Source organism: Aethalodelphis obliquidens, unplaced genomic scaffold, assembly GCF_003676395.1.
Source record: "Aethalodelphis obliquidens isolate GAN/ISIS:26980383/991018 unplaced genomic scaffold, ASM367639v1 scaffold1, whole genome shotgun sequence".
Classification (NCBI taxonomy): Eukaryota; Metazoa; Chordata; class Mammalia; order Artiodactyla; family Delphinidae; genus Aethalodelphis; species Aethalodelphis obliquidens.
In genome coordinates, this window is record NW_020837945.1 from 45,239,969 (window position 1) to 45,259,012 (window position 19,044).

General features: G+C 36.0%; 1 protein-coding gene across 1 annotated transcript in view; it reads left to right on the plus strand.

Annotated features, from left to right (window-relative positions):
* Positions 1-19,044, plus strand: part of EPHA6 (EPH receptor A6) — an 861,061-nt gene that overhangs the window by 577,206 nt on the left and 264,811 nt on the right. The window contains exons 8-10 of the mRNA XM_027102862.1: positions 6,057-6,165; positions 8,875-8,945; positions 12,733-12,858. Coding sequence (XP_026958663.1) covers positions 6,057-6,165; positions 8,875-8,945; positions 12,733-12,858 — 306 coding nt within the window. The remainder of the gene's footprint in view (positions 1-6,056; positions 6,166-8,874; positions 8,946-12,732; positions 12,859-19,044) is intronic.

Genomic DNA, 19,044 nt, shown 5'->3' on the forward strand with positions numbered 1-19,044 from the left:
AGTGGTGAGTTTTTACAGACTCATGAGTCTCCATTGTATACTGCTACGTCTTTATATATATATGCCTCATTGCATAAGGTTAAACCAATCCTGACTGCAATATATACCCTGAGAGGGGAACTTTTTTCCTGAAAAAAATAATGCTAAGGATTTCCTGAATCGATCGTCAACAAACCTTAAGGTTAATTTAATGGGTGCTCTCCATACATTACTTTGTTGAGATTTCTGCTGTGTTTAAAAAAATCATTTGGTAAAGTGTTGAGATAATAGTATTTGAAATTTTGACATTTCATCTAAAATTGGGAGTCATAAATAAAACATGTGAATATGAAACAAATTTATTTCACTGGGCAACATTTTGAGAAATGCTTTATTCAAAAAAATCATGTAAATGTTGTCTTCCGTAACTTTAAAAAGATGTTAAAACAGAAAAGAGTTAACTTTAAAAAGCTATTGCATAGAAAATGACACAGAATACAAATAACAGATTTTACTTTGAAATGTAAATATAAACTAGAATAATCTTGATTACAGTGAGACAAAATCATATGCCTCCATAGAAGAAAATTCTTTGGTTAAAAATAGCCAAATTGCTTTTCCCTCATACTTTCCTTAAGACATGAAATCTATTTTTTTTAAGTATTTGGATTCCAAGTAAAGAGCTTCACTTTTTTCTCTTTAAATAGCAATATCTAAAGCAAACCTCACTTAATAATGTCATCCTGACTTATGCCAGGCATTGGGTAGGTACTAAGTCCTTGCTCAGTAACAAATTTGCAACTCTTTTGGGGTAATTTCTTCCTCTTAAGGAAGTATGCTTCTTTCCAAACCATAGAATGAAATATATCATTTTAATATACTTATCTTTTTCTAAGACTACAACCTCATTCCATTAAGCAAAGGAACATTCCCAATCACCTAGTCACAATTGAATTTTATTTCTTACCATAGATTATTGTGTTTCTTATTGTGTTACCTCTGAAGGACAGGTTTGCTCTGTATACACATTTCTCCTACAAAACTAATTAGAAATAAGCAAGCTTCTTCTCAGGATTGAAAACATGAATAGGTGGTACTATAGAAAAGTTTTCACAACAGAGGAATTTGTAGCTATACTTATTTTTATGGAATCCACTTGGTAGATGATTTTATGGTTTATTTGTCGAAGTGTCTGTTTACATTAATCAAGTCTTTGAGACCTCTAAACAAGGAACAACTCCTCACTGTCTCCCTCCTCCTATTGCTTTTCCTTCCCCTCCTCCTCCTTCTTCCAACACATCATATTTCCAAACTCCCACTCTGCTGACTCACCGTCAAAGGCTGTTTATTCTCTTCCAGAGCACCTTACAGTTTCTCTTTTGTAACAGTTCGTAGACTCGTAATTATTTGCTCATTGTTTATCTTCCCCACTGGACGGTAAATCCAGGAGGACAGTGTTTATTGTTTACCACTGTATCCCTAGAGTCCGTCTCAGTGCCTGCCATGTAATAGGTGCTCAATAAACATTTATTGAATGAACTAATAAATTCTTAACCTTGGATTCACATTTATAAACTTAATCTACTCAACCTGATCAAATGTAGAAGTCTGTTCTTTCTAGTAGTCCCTGCCTTCCAGGAAGCATTATCTCCAATAATACAGAATAATTAGAGTCCTCTGATTAAAATAGTGTTGGATAGACTTACTTCATATACATAATGTTACTACCTTCAAGGTAAATCTCTACATATCAAGTGGAAGGCAAGAATATGGATTACCCTAGGTTAATCTGACCTGTTTTATACGGGAATCATCCAATGCACACAACCATTCAAACCATTCACACAAACAAATATTTATTGAGCTACTACCATGTATCAAACTCTGTAGGTCAAATACTGTATTAGTTTCCTAGGGTTACCATAACAAATTACACATAGTGGCTTAAAACACCAAATTCGTTCTCTCACAGTTATGGAAGCCAGAAGCAGAAGCATACTCTCCCCTAAGGCTCTAGGAGAGAAGCCTTCCTTGCCTCTCCCACTGTCTGGTGGCTCCAGGCATTCCTTGGCTTGTGGCTGCATAACTCTAGTCTCTGTCTCTGGCCTTCTCCTCTTTATTTTCTCTTCTCCTGTCTCTTATAAGGACTCTTTTCATGGATTTGGGCCCACCCAGTTGATCCAGGATGACTGAGGTCCTCAGTTACACCTACAAATTCCTTTTGGGGGAGGGGGAGGAGGAAAGGGTGTCTTCATTCAACATATTATAGATATTATAGTGAATAAAGTCCCTGCAATAGGATTTGCAATCTAATAGAAAGATTACCAAAAAAAGGTAATTTCAATAAAACATGATAGAAATTTATGGATAAAAGTAGTACAAGGGTCTATGGGAACATATATCTAGGGACCTAACAAAATCTAAACAACCAGAAAATGATGTGATGTTCATGTAGGAGGATTGACTAGGAATTGACCATGAAAGTCCAGCGCATTGAAGGAACTGGCAGAAATTTAGCATGGTTAGAGAATGATGAGAGATGAATCTGGAGATATATGCTAGAGCCATTTATAGAGAGCCTTGTTAACAAAGTTAAGGGCTTTGGAGTTTATCCTGAGATAAAGTCAGAGACCTGTGTTTGGCTACATTAATACAATAAAAAGGCAGAAATTATCCCTATCCAGACCAAGAGCTGAAGCACAGGTCCTATGAATTCCTCTTATTTCCATATGGCAAATCTTGTTCTTCCCAGTATTTGATTGCAGCCTTAGTGAATAACACAATATCATAGTAAAATTGCTCTGAAGGATTGTGTTAAGAATATTTAATTCAACATTCTCATTTTTACAGACATAAAACCAAGGTCAAGCAAGGCCATGATGGTTCTAGAACACACAGAAGAGCCCCAAGCCAGTTGTTCTGTTAGTGTAAATGGTGGTGCAAAATAGTGGCAATAGTATGGACTTGGAGATTGATAAATCAGGGTTGGGTGGCCAGCTTTCTTGTGTACAAGTCGTGTGACCTTAGGCAAGTAATATAACCACTTAAACTAGGAATAATAATAGTACCTACCTATTAAGATGTTGTGCAGATAAATTTGATAATGAATTTGAAGCACTAGGCATACTGCTAGAGGATAGTTTACTATTGAGTACATATGGCTATTGTTGATGATGATGATGAGATTCATAATGTTTTCATAATCAACCCAGCCCCATCATCCAGAGAACTTTACTATCAGTATAATAGTACATCACATTATATACTCTTATTTTCAAATGACTTATTTTCAAATATATATATATATATATACATATATATATATAATATTCTCCACAGAGGAGTGTTTAGAATTCCTAATACAGATGTTTAAGAAACAATTATGCAGAAATACACATTTTTCAAAGTGTCACATCTTAATACTGTTATCCTATTAAAGTTTTAATTGAAGCAAAGTTCATAAATATGTAATCACAAGGGTGAAAAAGAAGATATATTAGTAGTACTGGCATTTTACTGAGCAATTATTTAAATTAAACAACACAATTTTCTATAATGAGGTAATCTGATTTTCCAAAGGCACCCAATTACGTAATCATCTCCACCATCTGAACTTTGAATACATGGTGTCAATAAACCACTTGCTACCTGGCTTCCATGAAGATACATGCTCTAGGTTTAAAACTCTTGAACTATATATTTTACAAATACACCAGTTGGTAAGTAAATAATGTTTTCTGTTTAAATGCTACCTCCTTTATCTTCAAAAAGTTAATGTTTTCTATAACATCTACTCCTTACAATTTGTTATTCAATAATTTTCAATGAGAAAATGTGACATTTTAAAGCACACATTAATTCCCATGGTATCAGTGTTATTTTGAAGATTAGGAAATCCAGTGAGGACCTAATAAAATACCTTCAGTACGTTATTTATTGGATAAGATTCAACTATTTAACTTGTCTCTACACAGATTGTGTGCTACAACTCAACACTGAAATAGATTGCCTGAAAATATCTTGATTAAATCATAGTGACCGGGCTTCCCTGGTGGCGCAGTGGGTGAGAGTCCGCCTGCCGATGCAGGGGACACGGGTTCGTGCCCCGATCCGGGAAGATCCCACATGCCGCGGAGCGGCTGGGCCCGTGAGCCATGGCCGCTGAGCCTGCGCGTCTGGAGCCTGCGCTCCGCGACGGGAGAGGCCTCAACAGTGAGAGGCCCGCGTACCGCAAAAAAAAAAAAAAAAAGACAAAAAATCATAGTGTCTAAGGTCTAATTCCAAGGTTTAGTAAATTTCTTACTAAAACCTGAACATAAATGACTTTTGTTTTTATTTACATTTAGATTTCTTAAAAAGCCTCCTAAATGCTTAACTGGTTTCTTACTGACTCAACAATAGCATTTAAGGTTTAGATATTCTCTAGTAGATATGTCATTTTTATGAGAAAGTTATTACTCTGGCTATGATTTGCACATAGTTTACCCCGTACTTGATTCCCAGAAAAAGGATCTACTGCTACGGAAAGTACCCAGGTTTAATAAATTTAAATTATTATGGTAGAGAATTAAGCAGTTTGCTTTTCAGTTATATTCTTTCTTTGATTCAGTTTGCTGCTTTCAACTGATTAATCATTTTTTATAGTAATCTAAATAAAAATCAAGTTTTATTTAAGTTAAGGGATATTGGAGGCACTGATTGATTTAATGTTTTAGAATATTGTTAATTAACTGAATTATTATTGCAAGTTATAGCATAGGAAGGAGAAATGAAACAAATATGTAAAGCCTGAATTCTGGTGATAGTCATGTGTGAGCTGGATCAAGTTCTTTAACTTCACTGAGCTTCAGTTTCCTTACTTCTATTATTAAGCAATTGCCCATATGCTGTCCAATAAAATTGTATCTCATTAAAACTTCAGTAATACAGAGAAGGAAAAGTGCTAATGAATTAATTGAACTAAGATATTTTAAAAGATTCCTGGAAGGTTAGTGAAACATGCAGCCCTTGCAGTTTTGATACAGTTCTGTAAATGAGAGAAGTAATATGCTGTTATCATACATAATCTATACTTTTCCTGAAACAAGGAAGCTTTTAAATGTCATTTTTTCAATGACTGCTAGTCAAACATCTAAGCAACTACTATGTATACCCTTGTGCTCTAGAGGTGGGAATTCGTAACTTTGATGTTTGAATTAAGTTCTTTGAAATATAAAGAAGTTTGTTCTTAAATTGTGCAATAATAGCCTTTTCACTTTGTGAAAACAGACATCAAAACAGTCTGTAGGGCCTGGCCTGTTGGTGGATGGTCAGGCCACTCAAGATGGCTCTCCTCTTACTCTCTGTCCACCCACTGCTAGACCAGCCCATGCTTCACCTACACCCTACTCACATGCCTATACAATCCTCTTAATTATAGGGTTTAATCAGTAATTGCCTACATGCTTGCCACCTGTACCAGCTGCTGATTTCCCTGGTAACTGATGAGCCAACCTGAAGTCAATTCCCCCTATAAATGGTAGCACCACCCCGCCTCTATAGTGAAGGCTGCTACTGTGTCCTGTCTGCTCTCTGCTGTCCACAATGGGGTGTCACTCCAGGACTTACAGACTCGTAAGAATCCCTAGCCAATAAACCATCGCTGTCTCTGTCACTGTCTTCTGGCTCTTTCTTTTGTCTCTCAGCTGGGCATTTACAAGGTTTGCAGGCCTGCAGGGTGTAGCCCAACAGTTGGCAAAAGTGTTCAAGTAAATAACTTAGCAATTATATAAACAAAATCCTTTAGTGCGTCTGCTGATTTAATTTTGCAAAACCTACTTAATCTTAAAATGAGGGGTACCAGGAATCCATCTGCTTTCTTGGTATTTTTGCAAAAAAGAAGAAAGGGTTATGTGGTAGGTTATGACCTCAGTCTTCAGCCCTCATTTGGGGTTTGCATCTTGTGTGCCAAATAAAGGGCAAATGTGGTGGGATTTTTTGGTATGCATTACCATATTTTCAAGCATAGACTAAGTTGTAAAACAATTCGGTAGTGAAACGTCACCCAGAGATATGCTAATATCATACCTGTGTTTCAGCTTCTGACATGGCAGCGGAACAGGGGCAGATTCTCGTGATAGCCACCGCGGCCGTGGGAGGATTCACTCTCCTCGTCATTCTTACTTTGTTCTTCTTAATCACTGGAAGGTAACTGAATTATACCAGAGTATTTCCAAGATTTGTGAATAGCCATTCTTCTTATACACTGTGTGTTCAGGGGCTTTTAAACTTAGCAAAGTATACGTGTGAGAAAAAGGGGTCAAGGCAGATTCCACTCTGACAGTGAACTCTATGTGGCAATAGAACCACCACGGCAAGTTCTCTGTGTCAACAGTTCCCTGAATATGGAAGCTTTGAAAACAATGAGTGATAAAATCCTACTTAATGAGTTACGTCTGGGTTTTTCCTTTACTGCAATCAAATTATACCATTAAAGGGATTTTGCTTGGAAAAAAAAATAATTCAACAGAGAAACTGAACAATATATATAAAGTGCTTTATAAACTTAATATTATAGAGATGTTTTATTCTATCCATTAAATATTGAAAGGATCTATATTAGAACTATATTAATGGTTGTATAAATCAAGTTATTTTTCCGCCTAAGAGTAATATGGATGAAAATTTAAAATAACAATAAATTTAATGTAGCAAAAGACCTAGACTTGAATCTCAACTAGCTGGTCAAAGTGCTTCATCCATCTAAACCTTAGATTTCTATTTTTACACAGTTTGGTATCACAAAGCATTAAAATGCTTTATTGATTTTTAAACATATTAGATTGTTTCCATGAGCCAGTTACTGACAATGCAGAGATGTGAATGAAGATAGTGTGTATGAAATTATTTAAAAGAATAAGTGTCATTTCTTATTGAGCCCTTGATATTTGGCCCAGACTTTTGTCAGAAATTGTGAAGTCTTCAGATCATATTTTCACTCCTACAAGGGGAAATTATTCCATCTAGATTATCAATAGTGGCACAAAATACCTTGAGAGTTTTCCTGATACAGCAAAATATCAGTGTCATGATTTAAAACTGTAATAATAATGCCAGTGAAACAATACACATCCTTACTGACTCCAGCTAAAGTACACCAGCTCTACTGGGAAACCCTGATTATTTGATGATGCCCAGAAATTACCTTCAGAGCCAGTAGTTCAGCAACTATGAACACCCTTTGTTTTATTCATTTTTAAAACTCTTACATACCAATATTTTTAAAAAATCATTACAGAATTATAGAGGATATGCATATATGAAAAAATATCTGAAATTTTGACAGCAGACTAGAAGTATATATCAATAAATTGACAATTACTTAGACACTTATCAAGTGTGGGTCCCTGAGGAAATGTAACTGCTACCTGTTAAGAGTGTATCAGATTTAGTTATAACAAATCCACTTTATAGGATTTATCAAGGAACAAAGAAACACGAGGATATTCTAATGTGGTTAAGTTGAAATGGTGACTGCCTTATGAAATTAATTGTAAGAGGGGCACATTTACCCCTATGTTCACTTAAAATTTTCAGGTGTATTAATAGACATAGCATGACTCTTGCAATTAATAGTGTCTCAGAGTTCATTTTAATAGCAGTGTCATATTTATTGTCAATTTTAAAGAATGCCTCTAAGTTCATAATGGAAATTGATTCAAATTCTATTTTATTTAATAGTGATTCAACATGTAGCAAAATTGGTTCTGATTTTTAAGTTGTATTTTATGTATTTGTAGAACATGAGCTAAGGCCTTATTTCCTCACAGAGTATTTCAGCAAACAGTGATTTAAATAGCACATACACATGTAGAAAAACATTTCATTAAAATATCAGAAAATACTGCCTTTACACATAAATATGACAAAAGAAGACTTCACAGTCATTGTAGGCTAAATAAAATTGGCCTAATAAACCGGAGATTTGGGCTCAACTGTTATCTTTATTTGGGATTCCTGAAGCAGAATTTGAATACCATTTTTAAAAAGATTTAATAATAACCAAAAACTTGAAAGTTGAAAATAATTTAGTACAATTTCCATGTTTGCCAATTTATGTGACATCAGAAACTGCCTTAACATTCTACATACTGGAAAAAAACAAGTTCAATTACATAAGATAAAATAATTCATTCTGGAGCATCTTTTAAGCACTATGCTAGGGGAGCATTCACTGGAAATTATTCTATGGAAATTGTAAGACGTATCTGAATAAATATGCAATTTGTCATAGGATCTGAGACCAAATTCACACTGAAAGATTGGGTTGTGCACCACAGATGTGTTCTGTTTAACCATTTGGAATTAGCAACTTGATGAGCTGTCAGATAATATGGATGTTGCCGAATTTTTCATGTTGAAGAAGTCACAGGAGATAAGCACCTGCCCATTCTTCAGAGCGTGATTCTTCCGAGAAAGCATAGAACATGCCTCCACCACATTTCTAATATTAAAAACAAAAAAATGCAGTTTAGCACTGAAACTGGAAGACAGTTGTCTAAATTTCTGAGATTCTGAATCAAAAACAATTTTTCCATTGTGACTTTTAATGCATTTCATCGACTCTAGCTATTAGAGACCATGTAAGGAAAGACATGATGGTTATTGCTTGTTATTAAATATTTTCTAAGCTTCCTATCATTTGGATCAATCAGTCCACTTGAGAGTATTTTATTCCTATCTGGGGCTAATTTTGATGTATTAAAAAAACCTTCTATGGAGTATTTTCATATGTTATAAATATGTTCTTAAAAGTGGTCTTTATAACTTTTGCCTATGGGTGATAAGTATTTTAATTAATATTGGTTCTTATCCTGCATAATTACTAAAATAAGATTCTGTTTACCTTTTTTAAAGATGTCAATGGTATATAAAGGCCAAAATGAAGTCAGAAGAGAAGAGAAGAAAGGACTTACAGAATGGGCATTGTAAGTAGTTCAGTGACTGTATTCCATGATTTTCTACTGTTCCAGCACTTCAAGAGTTCATTTTAAACTTGTATCCATGAATTGTGAAAGCCAAAGAAATTCAGTTCCAACCTTTCAGCATTAAGACTTTTCATCTGGTTTCTAGGTTTGCTGGTGGAAATTGCACCTGCTTCTCATTAAATGATAATACCTTTTTCCTAATTCTGCTTGCTGGAAAACACAACAGACTGAATATGCTAAAAATACAAGATGACTGATTATATCTAGTTATTTACCATTCACAATGGCTCCAAAACATTAGTTGGTTTTATTTAGTGGAGCATTAGCCATAGAAATATTAAGGAATTCTTATTCCCTCTTACAGGGACTGTCATTTAACATATAACAAATCAATTTACAATTCATTAACACTAAAAAAGAAAATCAGCTCTTTAACTCTTAGAATATGTATGAAATCCTTGAGCTGACTACAAGGTTATATTCATTTGAAGGATCTCTTCCCAAGCAAGCTATAATTACCACTATAGTTGGTTTGATAATTGCCACCATCTCCTCCCCAACACCCACCTTCACCTCCACCTCCAAATTGCAAACTACTTTGTCAAGACAGATTCTCTGGCATGAGACGCTGAATTAACAAGAAAGGGATGTTCTCTAATTAACCACAGTATAGAGATAATATGTGAGGCAAGTTGTTTAACTATTTAAACTCATCTTCTATTTCAAATTGAGCTCAAGTTATAAGGGACTTTTCGATCTATATTACCCTCCAGCTAACGGAAAGGATTTAAGTGAGGAAATTATAAACTAGAGGGATGCTTTAGGGCTATTTTTAAGGCTCATGTGATTTCTCAGAGAGAGGTCTGAGGACAAGCTGCATTAGAATGTTTCACCCTTACTCACCAAAGTTCAGACTCAGAAGGTCCAGGGTAGGGCTAAGACATAAGCATTTTCAGGAAGCTCTCCTAGGTGGTTCTTTTCACAAAGAGTTTGAGGCTCACTGCCCTGGCAGAGAAGGGAGAGCCGAGACAGCTGATACCAGGCAAAGGATGAGCTGAAAGTAATGTAGACAGAGGCAGAAACCTGGATCTAGACACTTGGACCAATGACTTAAGCTGAGCAACCCTAAGATTCACTGCAGTGAATTCAGTACTGAACTGCAAAAGAAGAAGATGCTCCTGAGGTATTTATTACCTGTTTTCCAGCTAGCAGTTTAGCATAAACTAAACCAGATGGGCCCAGCAAGAAGCAATGAAAATAACCTGAGGCAGCCAGGTACAATAGAAGAAAGATAACAAACAGATGTTTAAGAAGACACGAATAAGTAGTAACCAGATATTCAAAATTGAAACTAAGTTTGGGTTTTTTTTTTTTTCCTATACTACATATATTGTAAAAAAAAAAAAAAGAAAAGTGATACTAACTAATCAGTTTATTCTGTAGAATGTATATCACTTTAAATTATTGAATGGTTAAATGTTAAAACCATGTATGAGTTAATAAATGGCATCTGTTACCTGTGCATAAAGTAATGTTATCAATATGATACTACTAATCATCTCATAGTAGCCTTTGAGCTTCTAGCATTCAATCTGAAATCACAACTCCTACTGTTACAAAAATATCCTGAAGAATATGAACTAGAGGTACAAATGATCTGTTCTTGTTTCCTCCAATCTAAAGTCAAATTCTTGAGTTTGAGAAGTCAAGAAAAGCATGGCATTTCAGAATCAGTCAAATCTATCGAGAAATATGATTTTCTGGAGCTCTTTTGGGAAGTATTAATCTTCTCAAATCCAGTACTAGAAGACAGGAGGCAAAAAGTAATGAAAGAAGACAACAGGCATAGAAGAACTCATGAAGCAAATTATTGCTAATAATGGGCATTTCATCACCTCCTCTAAACTCATTTTATTGCCTTTTGTTTGTTTGCTTTTGAGATATTCTTGCAAGAGCATGTTTCTAAGGAGACCTATGCAATGCTTAATTCAGGGTGTTGTATGGTTTTCAAAATCTAAGAAGCAGCAAAACCAGATATAATTTACTCTGCCACAAATTTAGCATTGATCTTTTAATCCTTACTAATTCGTATTCAGTAAAGGTTTGCTGTGTGTTTATTGCCTATAAAACTACACCTAAGGTATTTGGAAAGGTGCAAAGATGTATAAGAAATGATCTCCTGTCCTCCAGGAGCTAGCAACCTGATGTGGAAAACAGAAACCAGTGAGCAAAACAGAGGAATATCCACAGGCAGTCTGTGACTACTTTACATACTGAAGAAGTTGCAAATTAATATGCAACCAGACATCCAATTTTCTAGCCACCCCTATTCATCTTCCTACCTGCCTGTGGGCTGTGAGCACCCACCAGGGAAAGAGGAACAGCTACATCTGGTCAGCGACCAGATTTGGACCTTTGATTCTTATCCTCCCCTCCAGGGTAGACAATGGGTCCTTTCCAGGACAATGTGCAATTTGGCCATGGAAGCAAATACAAGAACGCAGGACAGGGCTGTTTCCACAGTGTCGTGGTCCTCCCTGTCACTGTGCCATGGAGTCTGTGCTTTACTGCCTAAGAGTTTCTGGAAGGGGAGAGACCACAGGACTAGGACATGAGTTCAGGAAAACCTAGTGCCTTAGAGTACAAAGGTCCAGGAGGGACTCTAAGGGGATTGTTGTTTTTTTTTTTTGGAGGGGGAGAAGGTTTATGCTTTGTTTCCCCCATGTCCTGAGCTAGATCAAATGTAAAATATATGGGTACTAGTGGCTAAGTGAGCTGATTAAACGTTTTACAGAAATATAATAAAAATGTGTCTTATGGAACTTGTCAGCTCACTCTCTCTGAAATTACCAGGTCATTTTACATCGAGAATTAGGTAAATAAAATTTTGAGTCCAAGTATTCAAAGCTTTAATGGGATGGCAAGTGGGTGGGGGGGAGACAAAAATAGAAAAGAGAATTGAATTTAAGTAACAAGAATGCTTACCTCATAAAAACAAACAACCCGACTAATAAATGGGCAGAGGAGCTAAATAGACATTTTTCTAAAGAAGACATACAGATGGGCAATAGACACATGAAAAGATGCTCAACATCACTAATCATCAAGGAAATGAAAATCAAACCCACAATGAGGTATCACCTCACACATGTCAGAATGGTTATTATCAAAGAGACAACAAAGAACAAGTGTTGGCAAGGACGTGGAGAAGAGGAAACCCTCATGCACTGTTGGCAGGAATGTAAATTGGTACAGCCACTTTGAAAAACAGTATGGAGGTTCCTCAAAAAAGTAAAAGTAGAACTACTATGCAATCCAACAATTCCAATTCTGGATATTTTCCTGAAGAAAACAAAAACACATATATGTATGCATATGGCTGATTCACTTTGTTGTACAGCAGAAACTAACACAACATTGTAAAGCAATTATCCGATAGAAAAGAGGTACAAACTTCCAGTTATTAAATGAGTCATGGATATGTAATGTAAAGTACAGGGAACATAGTCAATAAAATTTTAAAAGCTTTGTATGGTGGCAGGTGGTAACTAGACTTGTCGTGGTGATCATTTTGTAATGTATAAAAATACATTGTACAATGTATTACATTGTACAATACAATGTAAAACATTGTACACCTGAAACTAACATAATATTGTGAGTCATTTATAGTTCAGTTAAAAAAAAGAATGACTACTTTAGTACGTCACTCCTCATTTCAAATATTCACAAGATGTTTGATTACTAGAATACCCTTGAACTAATTCAGTCTTTTATTTTGTTGCAGTACACTTCCCAGGAATTAAAACTTACATAGATCCAGATACATATGAAGACCCATCCCTAGCAGTCCATGAATTTGCAAAGGAGATCGATCCCTCAAGAATACGCATTGAGAGAGTCATTGGGGCAGGTAAACATAAAGTCTACACTTTTGAAGTTACGATTCCTTAATGGTTTTGTAACTGGTTTATCAACATACAATTTTAAATCTTAGCAGTTTTAGTCACTGAAAAATTTTTTAAAATGAGAAGTAAAATTATTTTGTATATATGATGTTATTGTTTTAAAAAGTATTGCAAGTGCCCAAATTCAGTTTCCAAACAATGAGAAAATCCATGAAAGTTATTTTTAACATCCTGTAGTCATCCTTTCAGTATTGAGACAAATTACAATGAAACTAGAGTGATTGAGGAATTTATTTTGGAAATGCAACTTCAGGAGTTTGTCATAGGTTATTACAGATTTACTTAAAACCCAATGTCTACAGACATACACTGTAATTAGTATTCACAGTGATGACCTTGAGGTCCTGCAAGATCCAGCAGTGTTCTGAGACTCACTGAGTATAAAATTAGGTTCAATATAGTTTTATATCATTTTAATGCAAACTAATAATTTCCGTATGTAGAATATTCAAATACTCAGAACACTATATTATTCAATTATTCTGGATAAATACAAACTTATTATGAACCAGACCCCAAGAATTTCTTCTGTACATTACTTAGGGCACAGGCCAAGCCAATATAACAAAGAGACCCCAGAATATAAATGTGTTTCTCTTGCAAGTCCTTGACCCAAGGTGAGTAATCCATGCTGGCAGAGGAGCTCTCATGCAAAAGGTCTTGAAAGGACCCAAGTTCCTTCTACTCTTTGCTCTGCCCTCCCCTAGCATGTTATCCTCTGAATGGTCAAAGCTGGTCACCAGCACATCTACCTTTTGGTCTATGAGAAGGAAAAGGAAAGAGTTTGGGCTCTTTGCCTTTGCCTTTAGGACAATTAGCTTTGTCTTTAAGGCAATAACCTGAAATTGCAAACATGTCTATTCACATCTCAATGGTCCAAATGCAATCACGTGGATACACTTAAATGCAAGAGAGTTTGGAAATATAATTTCTGACTGGGCAGCCATGCATGCAGCTAAAAAGGGGAGGGGAATGTGCTACTAAATAGAGAAGGAAGGCTGAATCCTGAAGGGGGGTGTTGTCCTCCTCTAGATGCTGGATATCTGTGTAATCCTTTAGAGAGAGCAGAACATACCATTCCAGCTGGGTATCATGTCTTTGCAAACACCAGAAGGCTTTCTTCCTTTCAAAACTCTTCTTCACCAGAAAGACTGGCTACATAATTTACAGGGACCAGTGCAAAATGAAAATGTAGAGTTCCTTGTTAAAAAGACTATTAAGAATTTCAAGACAGTGACAACAGAGCATTAAACAGCAGAGCACTTCTAAACTCAAGGTGCTGGGTGACTACACCCAAGAAGCTGACTATTTCACAGAGAGCTAGCACTACACTGAGAATTCCAGGAAATTTGGAGAGACCCCTTCCTTATGTCATTTCACTCCTTATGCACCATGGATCATCTCATCTCCTCCATGGCCTATTTTCCCTCTGAAAGCTGACACTAGGGTCCTATACACTTAAATCTTGATGCTCACAGCCAAAGAGTTTGTCTTATCAGAAAGATTAAGAACCTGGAATGGAACCAGATTCTCTCTTCTCTTCTGATGAACATAAAGCACGTCAATAGGCATTAAAGGCATAATTGAAAAGAGTGATTGCGTTATATCCATTAGTTTGGGGGTTCTTTTTCTTAAGACAGCAGAGGAATAGAAAAGAGAGGAGATTGAGTAATTCCATTGCACCCTATATTTGGCTTTCTTCCTCTGGCCCCTGAGAAAACAATGGTATGACCTTTCATACTGCATTGTTCCATACTCATGTAGGTACAGGAGAAGTATTTCTTGTTGTAGAGTTTTGTGCATATTTTAAACACCAATGTCTGAAATCTGTTGAGAGAGAAAAATCAAGTGTCTGAAGTGTGCAAAGTGTCAACTGAAAAAAACCCAAAACTACACAATTTAAAAACTGCGAGTTGAGTTCATTCATTGTCTTACTGAGGACTATTCCCTGGGAGACAGCCTCTCAGATAGCTCTGAGAAACTGTTCCAAAGAGGTAAAGGGGGATTTGGCAAGTGGGATACGTACAACCAAGCGCACATCTCACAACTTGGTAGAAGGTTGCAGCTAGTCATAGTCATGAAGAGGAACAGATATCTTAGTTAATGGTTTTAGTGCTTTTCTAAGTATGGGAAGATACAAGAATCCAGGTTCATAAAAATTTTCTCCAGAAAATATCTAACTAGTTGAAGACTTGTTCTGCCAGTTTTCCCAGAACACAGAGTACCTTCATTCCTGATTTCTGCCCTGAACTCCTTTCAGGGTGTCTTAAAGGTCAGTGGCTGCAGTGGCTAATAACTCAGTCCTTATAGAGCTGGATGGCCAGTGCTAGTGACATTCTTTAGTTAGCAAGACAAATAAATTCAGTTTATCTTTAGTGTTTGGGTTTTTTTAACCAAAATATAATTTTATCCTGAAAAAAAGTATGACAGATATTGCCAAAGCAAACCATAACGATTAAAGAGACTATTTTAATATCACGGCCTCCCTACTCTGTCTAAACTCTAGTATGTCATAATGGGATTCATTTTTTTTGGCAAAGACAGAAGATGTATAGGTGTATAGGATTAACATCAGTGTCCCTTTTATAATTATTCATCTTTGACTATTTCAGCTTTCAAACAATATGCTAAGTGATCATTTACTATCTTCAGAAAAATCATAAAAATAAAAATGCTTTATGAGAAAAAGCTATTGTAATATAACTTCCCTCTTTGTGCCCCTCGCCTGTACTACTCTGTTGTTACTTAACCCCATTAGGTCATGTTCCTAAAGCTCAGCAGCAGTGTGAAAAAAACATTGTTCAGTCAAACAAAGGAATTAATAGAGTTTTCTAACATCCATGACATTGTAAGGGAGGAAAAACTTTCCGCTACCCTTCTAGGGTCTTTTGGCTGGTCTGTTAATTAAATTGGCGTAAGACATTAACAGGAGGAAAAAATCTAATTATGTACAACAGGAGCCCCAAAAAGACAACGAGAGGCTCTCACTGACAGGCAGGCAACTGAAGCTTATATGCCATTTTGAGCTGAGAAGAAGCGGGTGGGGTTTGGGGTTTCAGAAGGAAGGAAGACAAGTCATAGGAGGATAGGAAGAGCAAATGTTTGGTAAACAAATGTTTGCCAAGCCTTACAGAGACAATGGGGCACAGACGAATTTGATCTCAAGGCCCTGCCCCCTGCCCCCTGCAAGCTTAGGCACCTAGCTCTTAGTCTTTGTAATTATCTTTGATGTTAGCTCTCTTCCTGGACCAGGCCCTCTATCTAAGTGGTTTTAGGCAGTTAAGAGGGTGGTATAAAGCTCTCCTTGCATCTGTTGGGCCTCGATTATCTACATTTCAAAATACTCCTCGTGCCAAAGTGGCACCTTCTGGGGCAGCCCGCCCTGAACCTCATCAACATAATTGCACAACTGTTTACTTGCCCAACTTTTTACTGTCAATACTTTCCTCTGGTTGCATCGTATTCTTTACTTTTTCCCCACCCATTTGATTGTTTCTTCTCAAATTCCGTTTCTTTATCATCTGTGTGCATTAGATATTCCTGTTCCCCTTGCAAGTGTAAATTAAAGGACTTAAGGGGAAATGTGGGTGCTGTACAGAGGGGGAGTGTTGTGGGGAAGATGGGAAAGAGAGGCAAGATATCAAGTCTTGATAATTGTCAGATGAAAGATATCAGGTCCCATGAAGGCACTGAGAGTAGCGATAGAGAAGGATGCTTAGATTCACAATTCATTGCTGAGGAAAAATCTGCAAGGCCTCCATGTTTTTTGGCAAACAAATAGTCAAGAATGCGTTCCAGGTTTCCAGTTGGGAGAAATGTAATATAATCATTATTTCTTAAATGTGTTATTAAAAAATGAACCCCAAAATAGTCACATTAAAAGAAAGAAAAGAGCATGGAAAATGATATCACACCTAACCTATGACATTTCTTAACATGTCCACTGAAAAATGTTTATTAGATGACTAATATCTACTTATAAAAAGGTACTGAGCTAATTAGATTTTTCATATTAAGTCATTATGCTTATCAAAGGCCTATGTATTCAACCTGTCTTCCACAACCTTTGTCCTGGGATTTTCAACTTTATAACAATCCAAATATGTGACAAATCCTTGGAAAATTTAATTTATCCAATATCTAGGCTGTATGTATATTCTTAAATTATATATGCTATCTTTCGGTGTAAATTTTACTATTTTTTAAAATGTGTTTTCTAGGACTTTTTTCTTTTGTATGTCGCTATTATGTTTAATAGTGGCAGTTTATCTTTCTTAGTTCATCAATACAGGCCAAAATTTCCATGAAAATGCACATTTCCCTTTAAATGAAGTGAGTAGCTCTGTTGCATAGGAGACGATAAAGATCATCTATCTCCTTTGACTTTTTGCATGATAAAATGAAATACTGTGGCCAGAGGAAAACAGAAACAGTAAAACAGAAATTCCCAGGCTAAGAGAGCCAAGTCAGATTAGGGTAGAATCATTATTTTACACATACTTTGAGAGATAATGAGAAAACTAGTAAACTAAATTTTAATCATGGGCTGAAAAAGGTCATTGGAAGGCTATTTCTTTTTCAGGGTAGTACTGAACCTAAACCATTCTATGAAAAACTTGCAGAGTATCTAAAATTTTGAAACATTATTCCACTGAAAAAAATCGTTCTTAGGTCTCTTAAGCCCATAGGGCACCCTTCTTATATTTGACCTTCCCTTTTTCCCTAGTCTCAACGGAAATGCATAATATCTCCCCATCATTCATATTTCTGTCCCTTTATCTGTACAAAACTCATTACCACCTCCACTATCTGCCTTGTCTTCTCCTGGCTTACTGTCACCATTATTTTTTCTCTTCCTTGAAAAGTCAGGAACTTTTAGCTGTTGGTTTCTCAGCAATCATCTGCAGGTAAAAGAAAGTCAAAAGGACAACAAAAAGGATATAAAAAGTGAATGTCAAATCAGTGATTTATTCAGCCTAATATTTGATTCCCTTATTGCCTTTCCCGTTTGAGGTCATAGTTGCACATGATAATGTGCAAAGCAAAATGCTTGCTTTATGTACCTTTCTTAATTCCTCTGCCATCCCTCAGCAAACCTCTTCTCTGTAGTTTAGAATCTATTAATTTTAGTTATCTTAAACTTTCTCATCCCCTTTATTATTTTTGTTCCTCTTCTACAGCTATAGTATAATTTTTTGCAACATGACAATGAGAAACGTAGGCAGTATTCCAGATGCGGTTGCACAATTTACTTTTACAAAGAGTAACTTGAATTTATGGCTCATTTCCTCTATCTTTAGATGAGATGATCTTATCAGATACAAATTTTGTCCTTGTCTTTCAACTTAAAGGATTTATGGTAGAGGTCAGATTCATTTTCTTTTCTAGGAAACTCCTTTGTCCAACCAATAGACTGAAAGTAGGATCAACAACAGATTCTGGCAAGATCTTTGTGCTTTTTACTCAAGAATTCCATAGCTTTCTAAATCAAATGGTGTAATGAAAGATGGGCTTTATCCTGTCGACAAAAAATTAAATCAGTCAATCTAACAAAGAAATAGAAAATTTTATTTGAGCCAAATTTGAGGATTTTAACCTGGGAAGAGCATCTCAGAAAGCTCTGAGAACTGTTCCACCTGATAGAAGTCAAAGCACAGTTATATAAGTTTTCTGAGACAGATGGCTGTAGATCAAATTACTTATTATTGAGAAATTTACATAATCCAGATCTAAGCATCATCATGGTGGGTCATGTGACCCCTTACAAGATCAAGAAGTAATGTTATCTTTTAAGGAGCTGTCTTGTTGATGCTAGGTGAATGTTGCTGTTTATGGTTGAGCAGGTATTTCTGCCCATGAGGGAGGTCTGGACGATAATGCAGATACACAATGCACAGTGGTGGGAGAAAGGAGGCCAGAAGGCAGAAAAGAATTTTTGTCTAAATTTTTCTTGTTTTGCCATAAAATATGAATTTTATTTCACAGTCCATTCTCCCTGGACATTATGATATGAATTAAAAACACAGAGACTGAAGGCACACCGATGCAGACTTGAATCACAGCTTTGCTACTAATTCACTCAGTGACCTTCTGCAATTTACTGATCTTTCGGAAATTTGCTTTATCTATAA